The sequence below is a fragment of the Nannospalax galili genome, unplaced genomic scaffold, assembly GCF_000622305.1.
Source record: "Nannospalax galili isolate Female #2095 unplaced genomic scaffold, S.galili_v1.0 scaffold1362, whole genome shotgun sequence".
Lineage (NCBI taxonomy): Eukaryota > Metazoa > Chordata > Mammalia > Rodentia > Spalacidae > Nannospalax > Nannospalax galili.
The window spans coordinates 1,359,078-1,368,779 of record NW_008347579.1 but is presented as its reverse complement, the minus strand read 5'-3'; the positions used below and the strand labels follow the sequence as shown (position 1 = coordinate 1,368,779).

Sequence of the window (9,702 nt, the reverse complement as noted above, 5' to 3'; positions counted from 1 at the left end):
TCCACAGATTCCACAGATTAGACTGTAGATGGACAATACTTGAAATTTATATTTGTATACATCACCTCTATGTTGAACTTATATAGACAATTTTGCTATTAGTACCTAAACATAAAGTGTAATAACTGCATAGCATTTACACTGCATTAAGTATTTGCTATAATTTAGATCTGAGATGTCTCCTAAAAGCTGATGTATTGAATAAAGGCAGGTTTCTAGCTTGGCATTATTGGGATGTGGTAGAACTTAAAAAAATTGGGCCTAGTGGAAGATTTTAAGTCATTGGGAGTGTGTACACAATGAGGTTGTGGGATCCTGGTCTTTCCTGTTTCAGTTCTTTCACTCCCAGCTATGAGGTGAATAAGCCTTCTCTGCCATGTACTCCTACCAGTATGAGTAGTACAGGACGAACAGTAATGGGCTGAAAACTTCAAAAATTGTGAGCCTAAATAAATCTTTTCTCTTTATAAGTTGGTTATGTCAAGTATTTGTTATAGTAGCAGAAATCTAGCAGTAAGTTTATAAGTAATTTAGAAATAAGTATTTAGGAAATTATATATATATATGCATAATTTTATATTATAAAATTTAGGAAATTATATATATACATATATGAGCCAAATACTATGCCATTTTGCACAAGGAACTTGAGTATCTACAGATTTTGATATCTGTAGGTAGTGGTCCTGGACTCAGTCCTCTGTGGGTACCAAAGAGCTACTAAATAACAATTATTGACACATTTGTACATTTTAACATTTGAAAAGGTTATAATATCTTCATACTGATGAGTATAAAAATTGGTTGGTAGGATGTAGGTTGTAAAGTCTTTGTTTTGAGCAACTGGGTAAATGGGAGTGCCAGATGGTAAATATTGGTAAAGACATTGGGTTTACTGAAGAACAAAGTTAAAATTTTGTCTACTTTTTTATGACACTGAGGATTGAGCTTAGGCTTCACGTATGCTAAATATGAGCTCTAGCACTGAGCTGCATCCTCAGCCCTAAGGTTTTAGTTTTGATTTGTTAAGTTTGAAGTGATGATTATATATCCAAGAGAAAAATAATAATAGCTTGAATTCATGAGAGATTATGGGAATAGAGCTATTAATTTGGGAGGGATCAGAGTAAATTATTATAATAATTATAATAAAAGTTAAATAAAATAATTATTGTAAATTATTACAATAATTGTAGAGTGCCTATTTTACCTCAAGTCTGATTGTAGAGTACCTATTTTACCTCTCCAGTCTTAGGACTGGAGAGATGACTCAGTGGTTAAGAGCATTGGCTGCTCATACAGAGACCCCAGGTTCAGTTCCCAGCTAACCATTACTTGAGCTGATAGTAAATCATTATCTCTTGTTGATAGTGGAAGATCTTGCCTCAATTCAATGGCTATTGACTGATCAGCTTGGTCATTAATAAATGTTGAGGTAGCTGTGGAGTTTCCTAAAGTGAGATGTCAGTGAGGTTTGCAGTGTCAGTTTGGTTCCTCTATTCATGTACAATTTCTTAGTAGCAAGATGTCATACTGTTTGATAACATTTTATCCATAGCAGAACTTATTTCAAAATTGGAGCTAGTCCTCTCAGACTTCTTTATTAACCCTGGGTATGCAATATTCGTCCTGTCATTCCAACAGTGTTCCTGGAATCTTTACCAGTGGATTCTATCCTAGGAAGCCATTTTCTTTGCCCCTTCATACGAAGTAATTATTGGTTAAAATTTTATCACAAGACTGCAGCATTTCAGTTTATATGTTCATGTTCTACTTCCAGTTCCTTTTCTGTGTCCACCAGATTTATAGTTACTTTTTTTCCCTGTGGTTTTGAATCACGTAAAATTATCTGTGGGACTGATTTCAACTTCTTTGCAACTCTTTAATGTTGATATTTTGACCATCATAAATCCCAGATCCTCTTATTGATGTCTAGAATGGTGACACCCTTCTGTAAAGTTTCCAATGTAGTTTCTGCAGATTGACCAGTGGTAACTATGAATAAACTTGCTGCAGTGTCTACATTAGCCCTTGCTGCTGCATTTTTTGGAACTGGTTCTGTCCTTAGTCCTCATGAACCAGCCTCTACTGGCTCCAAACTTTTCTTCTACATCTTTCTTACCTCTAGAATTGAATGGAGTTAAACCCTTGCTCTGGTCTATATTCTGCTTTTTGAGTCTACTTTTATTTAAAGGAATGCTGCAGATAGTTTGATCTTTTATTCAAACCCCTACAACATCCATGCTAGCAATAAGGGTATTTCACTTTGTCATTCATGTTCTAGAGTAGTACTGTTAGTTTCCTTTAAGAAATTTTTTTTTTTTTTTTTTTTTGCATTCAGAACTTGGGGATGTATCTCAGTTTCAACTACTTTCCTTATTGAGCTTAGTCATTTCTTTTCTCTGTTTTTTGAGAGTGGATCTCCCTGTAGCCCCAGCTGGCCTAGAACTGGCTATGTCAACCAGGCTGGCCTCAGGCTCACAGAGATCCACCTGCCTCTGCCTCACAAGCGCTGGGATTAAAGGTGTGAGCCGCCACGCCAGGCTGAGCTTAATCACTTCTAGCTTTTGATTTAAAGTGAGAGATATTGGGGCTGGAGAGATGGCTTAGCAGTTAAGAACACTTGCTGCTCTTGCAGAGGACCAGGGTTTGGTTCCCAGAACCCACATGGTGATGCTAAACAGTCCTAACTCCAGTTCCAGGGGACCTCATGCCCTCTCTGGCCTCTAAGGGTGCTATACGTATGAGGAAGGGAAGAGAAATGGGGACTGACCAGTTATTGGGATAGTCAGAACACACATCACTTAGGGTTATTGTCTTATGTGGATGTGATTTGTGGTGACCCCAAACAGTAATGATGACACAGCTTGAAAATTGCAAATCTGATACAGAGACAGGAAGGAAGTAGTACATGCTGCTCTGAGATAACTGCTACAGACTTGCTTTGCTTAGGGCTGCCATTGACTTTTAGCTTATGTCAGGTGTAGTATCTGTGCAGTGCAATAAAATGAAGTGCAAAGAAAGCAGGCATGTATGCCTGTGGATGTAATTTTACTAGTTTCATGTAATTTATGTTACTTTTATACTTGTAAAAGAACTGTAAGCATGTCTGTTTAAGTATATTTTAGTTTCACCAGATTTAAAATCATTTGTGAGTCTTTACCTTTTATATTAGTCACTTTTCTGTTGCTGTGATATAAACACTGACCCGAGCCAGGAGCAGCAGAAGCTAAGCTCTCACATCATCACACAGGCACAGGAAGCAAGAGGGTGACTGGAGATCTGGCAAGGCTTAAGAACTCTCTAAGTCCACCCCCATGTGCTTCCTCCAGGATAGCCACACCTTTAAGATCTCCCAAAACAGCGCCATCATCTGGGGACAAAATGTCCAAACACTTGGAGCCTATGGGGGACATTTTCATTCAAACCACCACACCTTTTAAAAGTTTTTATTTCTTGAGAATTTCATGCTTGAGTACTGTATTTACATAATTTCTACCCTCCTTCCTCTCCAACTCTTCAAATGACCTCCCCCAATTTTGTTATCTCTTCTTTATTATGGTTACACATATGCGTGCGTGCGTGTGTGTATCTGTATACAAGTACACAACCTTCTGAATCTGTTTAGTGGTGCTTTTATGAAACAATTTAAAAATAGTTTTATTTATTAATTTTTAAAAATTTAAGTTTTTGAGGCTTGAATGTATGTATGTGCACCTGTGTTGTGCAGTGTCAGTGGAGGTCAGGAGAGAGTGTCAGATCCCCAGGAACTGGAGTTATGGATGGTTATTAGCTTCCATGTGGTTGCTTGGAACTGAGCCCAGATCCTCTGTAAGACCAATCAGTGCTCTTAGTTGCTGAGCTATCTCTCCAGAATCAAAATATTTTTTGACTGAATGATTATGTATCTCTTTATAACTTTTTTCACCTTCTACATTTTCTATAAATTCTTCAATCATCACTTTATATTAAATTTTGTGAATAAATCCTTTTATATATACATATAAATACTGAAGTTATTTTAGTTCTTACTGATTGTAAGAACAATGTGATCCTTATTTTCATATTTTAATAGCTTATAATTTATAAATGCTTTTTTATACTTTTTTTTTGTTAAAAATTAAAAACTTTTAATGTGTGGGAGTATGTTATTTCCATTTCATATGTGAAAGCTTGATGATAGGAAGGGAAGCAGATTTGTTCAGGGTCACAATGTTGGTAAGTGACAGCTGGGATTTGAGGGTATTGATTTCCGTTTTAATATTCTAGTAGTATACTAAGATAAATCTGAAATTTCATGTTATTTAAGCAATTTTTTTAGGTTGTGATATTCATTTGAGCATATTCAAATCTGATGATTCCCCCACTCCCCTTTAAACCTTTTATTTGCAAGTTAGGTGCAAGTCAGTATTTGAGACTGATTCCTTTTTTTATTTTTGGAGGGAAGACCTCTTGGAACAACAACAACAACAAAAAAAATCTCGCTATGTAGCCCAGGCTATCCTAGAACTTTATGTAGCTCAGGCTGGCCTTGAACTACTCTCAGTCTTCCTGCCTTAGCCTCTTGAGTGACGGGATTACAGGTATGTACCACTGTGTAGATTGATTATTATGATGAATATTATATTTTTAAGTTCTCCTAATCTATATTTAATATGGTTCTATATGATATTTGTTTAATCCAGTATGTTGTTTGATTTTTTTTTTAAATAGGTCCTGATTGCTCTTTGAATGTTCCTTCAACTGAGTCTTACTGGATTTTGCCCAATGTTAAGCCCTTCAGTCCTTCTGTAGGTCGTGCTTCACATAAAGCAGTTTTACATGGGAAGTTTATGTGGGTGATTGGTGGATATACTTTTAACTACAGTTCTTTTCAAATGGTCCTGAAGTAAGTATTTAATTTTAGATTTGTAGATTCTATTCTTTTAAAACTAAATTTCCTTGTCCAAATATATAAACGGCTGTTTTTGTGGCAGTACATACTTGTTGTCTTAGTTTGTTTCTTCATTGCTGTGACAAAACACTCTGACCAGTACCAACTTGGGGAGGAAAGGGTTTATTTGTCTTATAACTCCCAGGTCGCAGTTCATCAGGGAGCCCAAGGTAGGAACTCAGGGCAGGAACCTGGAGGCAGGAGCTGGAGCACAGGCCATGGAGGAACGCTGCTTACAGGCTTGCTCCCTCGGCTCCTGCTCAGCCTGCTTTCTTATGCAACACAGGCCCACCTGCCCAGGGATGGCACCACCCACAGTGGGCTGGGCCCTCCCACATCACTCATCAAGAAGATGCCCCTCAGACATGGCCACAGGCCAGTCCAATAGAGGCAATTCCCCGATTGAGGCTCCCTCAACCCAGGTGTGTCAAGTTGACACTAAAGCTATCCAGCACACTTGTTAAAATACAGATTTGGAACTATGTAAATTCAGTTTGTCCAAAGTTAATCATTTCTCATTGTACACAGGAGTTTGTTTTGTATAGAGCTTGTATTACTTCTCTAGAGTATTTTTAAATAAATTATGAATAAAAAAATATTAACTTGACACAAAGGTAGGCCGTGTGTTCTAGTTTGGTTTCTCCCTTACTGTGATAAACACCATGACCAAAAGCAAATTGAGGAGGAAAGGGTTTATTCGGCTCATAGGTTGCAACCCATCACTGAAGGAAACCAAGGCAAATTAGGATTGAATATAGAGTATGATGTTGCCCATCTGGAATCCTGTTGGTTAAACACTAGTGTAGAACTACAGTGTCCATACATAGTAGACTAGTAGAAATAATAATGATTCTTTGTGTCCCATAATCCAAGAGTAACTTGTTTTTATAAAACCTTTATACTACTGGATTTATTTTGCATAATTTAGAAGAATTATTAATAAATAAGTTATATTTGTGTATAGGAAATATATAATTCTCAGTTGATTTACTCCTAAGATGTGTGAAGACCATACATAAATATTACAAGCAAATGGCTATTGTAAATTGGGGGAGAATTTTTCATTTCTTTCCAAGAAAAACTGGACTTTTATTTTTAAAGTTCAGAAGAGCTTGTTTTTTATTTTTTATTTATTTATTTATTTTTGTTTTGTTTTTTTTTTGAGACATGGTCTTTCTGTAACCCTTCCTGGCCTGGAATTTCCTATGACCAGGCTAGCCTCGATCTCACAGAGATCTCCTGCCTCTGCCTCCCAAGTGCTGGAATTAAGGCATGTGCCTCCATGCCTGGCTAGAAGAGCTCATTTTTAAGTTAATCAGTTAATTGAAATTATTAAAGACAATTTGACAAATTAATTCTACTAATGAATGTCTTACTCAAATTCTTATACATTACATATTTAAGTGATTGGATTTTAGAGTAGATTATTTCTTGACTGAGGCTTTATTAAAAATTTCCAATATGATACATGAAATTATTATATTTCTTTTTGAGTTTAATGAGAGTTTGGATACAAGTAAAGGAAAGCACATACAAATTAAACAGCTGAAAATGAATCAGCTTGTTAATTTAGTTTCTTTTCTTGCTTTTAGTTACAATTTAGAAAGCAGTATATGGAATGTAGGCGCTGCATCGAGGGGACCTCTCCAGAGATATGGACATTCTCTTGCTTTATACCAGGTATATCTCCTGCTTTTAAGAATTTAATCATTTTCTTAGGAGTTGGTATTAGATAGAAGGAGTACTAAGTTTCAGATGTATTTCAAACACTGTGAGAACAGTAAATCATAGTATTATAACTGTGATCTCATTAACATTCTAAATGCAAAGCAATGAAGATTAAGGTTTTGTTGCTGTTTTGGTGTTTTTTCATTTGATTTTGAGACAGGTCTTCTTAGTTCTCTCAGGCTGGCCTCGAACTCTGGTCTTCTTGCTTTAGCTTCCATGTTTTGGGATTATAGCATGCTTTGTTGAAGACTGGATTTTTGTCTGTGGCTTTATACTATATTAAGCACTTAAACTGTAAAGTATGTATTCATAAAATTTGAGTATTTTGAAGTAAAGAGTTCAGTAGCATTAACTTCATTTACATTATTACATAACTATCACTGCCATTATCTTTGTAACTTTTTTCATCTTGTAAAACTGAGGTGATAACTATTCTCCCCTTTCTCCAACCCCTGGAAACCATCAGTCTACTTCTGTCTTTGAATTTGACTAGTCTAGATACATACTGTACCTGGGTACCTACTGAATCATACAATATTTGTCCCTTTGTGACTGACTTGCTGTCTTTGCATAATGCTTTCAAGTCTCATATGAATGGCAGTATGAATAATATTTCATTTTAAGTATGTACTGTCTTAAAGAAACTGTCTGTTGCTGGACACTTAAGACTTCGTTCTCCTTTTCGTTACTGCGAATGTCAATTTGAGTGTCTACTTTCACTTCTTGTAGATACATTTCCAGAAGCAGAATTGGTAGATCATAAGGTAATTCTATGTTGTTTATTAAGAGCTGGCATGCTGTTTTGCACTCGTGTCAGTACCATTTTATATACTGTTAGTAAAGGTAATGGGTTCCAGTTTGTCCAGAGCTTGCTAACAGTCTGCCTCTTGTTTTAAGAATAGGCCCTTGCTAAGAATAGAGTGTTATCACTTTGTGATTTTGATTTTCACTTACCTAGAAATTTGTGCTGTTCATAGTTTTTTTGTGTGTGTTTGTTTTGGTTATTTTTTTGTTAATTATTTAATAACCACATACTTAGAAGAAACATTTCATTACAACAGCATTGACATATTCAATAACAGTTTTCTGAGCTAAGATGCATCTTTTTCAGAATTAGCTATAAATTTCAGGTTTACAGCTGAATTTCATAGTTTTAAAGCATTTATTACGTATCTACTTTGGAGACATGTTTGTTCAACTCTTCTGCCATATTAAAATTGTTTTTTTGTTGTTAAGTTTTAGGAGTTTTTTTGTGTATTATATTAATCTTTTACCAAATATATGATTTGTAAATATTTTCTCCTCTTCTGTGGTCTTTTCAATTTATTTATAGTGTTACTTTTTTTGATGTGGTACTGGAGATTGAACCTAGGGTCTCTTGTGTGCTAGGCAAATGCTATACCACTGACATATCTTTTGGAGGTGCTGAGGATTGAATTTAGGCCTGATAAGCACGTATTCTACCACTGAGCTACATCAACCACCCCAACAGTTTTCAGTTTTTAGTAGTCTAATTCATTTTTATTTTTGGTCACATAGATAAGAAATCATTGCCAAATCAAACATCATGAAGCCTTTCCTATTTTTTTTTCTAAAAGTTCAAACAATTTAAATCTTATGTTTACATCCCTTTCTCACTTTGAATTACTTTTGTATGTAGTGTAAGTTAAAGGTTCGGGTTCATTCTTCAGCATTTGGGCAAATACTTTCCTAGAACCAGCTGTTGAAAAGGCTGCCTTTTTCCCATTAAATTGCCTTGACATTATAGTAAAAGGTATTTGATCATGTATGATAGAGCTTATTTCTGGGCTCTCGATTCTTTTGTGTCAATGTGTATGTTTGTCATCACATTACTACCGCACTGCTTTGATTACTGTAGTTTCATAGTACATTTTGAAGTCAGAAAGTATGAGACTTCAGATTTGTTTTTATTTTTCCAAGATTGGCTATTCAAGATTTCTTAGAAGTTTCTGTTTGTTTTAGGGCACAATTTTGTATTATGCAAAAAGCATATATATTTATAATTTAGATACCTTTTATTTTTTGTATATTTTTCAGTGTACAAAGTACTGAGTTTTATTAATGCATTTTTTTCTTTGTGTGTATGTGTATACATGTGTGTGGGTGCACACACGTGTATGCCTGCATGTGGAGGCCAAAGGTTGACATGGGATGTCTTCCTCATTTGTTCTACATATTGTATACTGAGGCATTTGAATCCAATTTGACTGATCTAGCTGACCAGCTTGCTTCAGGGATCCCTTGTTTCTGCCTCCTGAGCACTGGGATTACAGGTGGGCTGCCATAGCTGACTGGCATTTGTGTAGGTGCTGAGGAGCCAAACTCTGGTTCTTACGGTTTCACAGCAAGTGCTTTACCTACTAAGCAGTTTCCCTAGATTTGTTATATGACATTTTTATACATACCACTTTCTTATCTTTCTTGTACTTGTCCCCTACTACTCTCCCCTGTTCCCCCACTGGAACTGGAGTTACAGGTGGTTGTTAGCCACCATGTGGATGTTGGGAATTGAACCTGGTCTTCTGCAAGAGCAGCCCGTGCTCTTAACCACTTAGCCATCACTCTAACCCTATATTGATTTCTTGAAGTATTTTTTTCTAGAAATTTCAAAGTTTCAGGTCTTACTGTTAAGGTCTTTCATCCATCTGAGTTGCGTTTGGGGAGAGATAGGGATCTAGCTTCACTCTTCTGTATCAGGATAGCCAATTTTTCTTGCATCATTTGTTCAAGAGGCTGACAATTTTTTACTTTCAAGGCTTGAAGCATATCATTCAATGCTTTCCTGACTTTTAGAGTTTCTGCTGAGAGGTCTGATATTATTCTGATGTGTTTACCTTTCTGAGTTTGTTTTTCCTTCATAGTTTTAAAATACTGTCATTGTTTCATAGTTTTGACATTTTGAATATAATATGTTATGGGCAGGATCTTCTGTGGTCATTTCTATTTGAAGTTCTAACTGCCTCTTCTGTGTAGATGTCCATTTCTTGCCCTAGATTTGGGAAGATTTCTGCTATAATCTA

The 9,702-nt window shown here is 35.9% G+C and overlaps 1 protein-coding gene across 3 annotated transcripts in view; it reads left to right on the top strand.

Moving 5' to 3' along the window:
- Positions 1 to 4,713: 4,713 nt before the first annotated feature.
- Positions 4,714 to 9,702, top strand: part of Atrnl1 (attractin like 1) — a gene marked incomplete at its 5' end in the record, with an annotated part of 630,201 nt that continues 625,212 nt past the window's right edge. For all 3 annotated transcript variants that reach the window (XM_017800920.1, XM_008844317.1, XM_017800921.2), the window contains 2 exon segments: positions 4,714 to 4,888; positions 6,526 to 6,613. In XM_017800920.1, coding sequence (XP_017656409.1) covers positions 4,714 to 4,888; positions 6,526 to 6,613 — 263 coding nt within the window.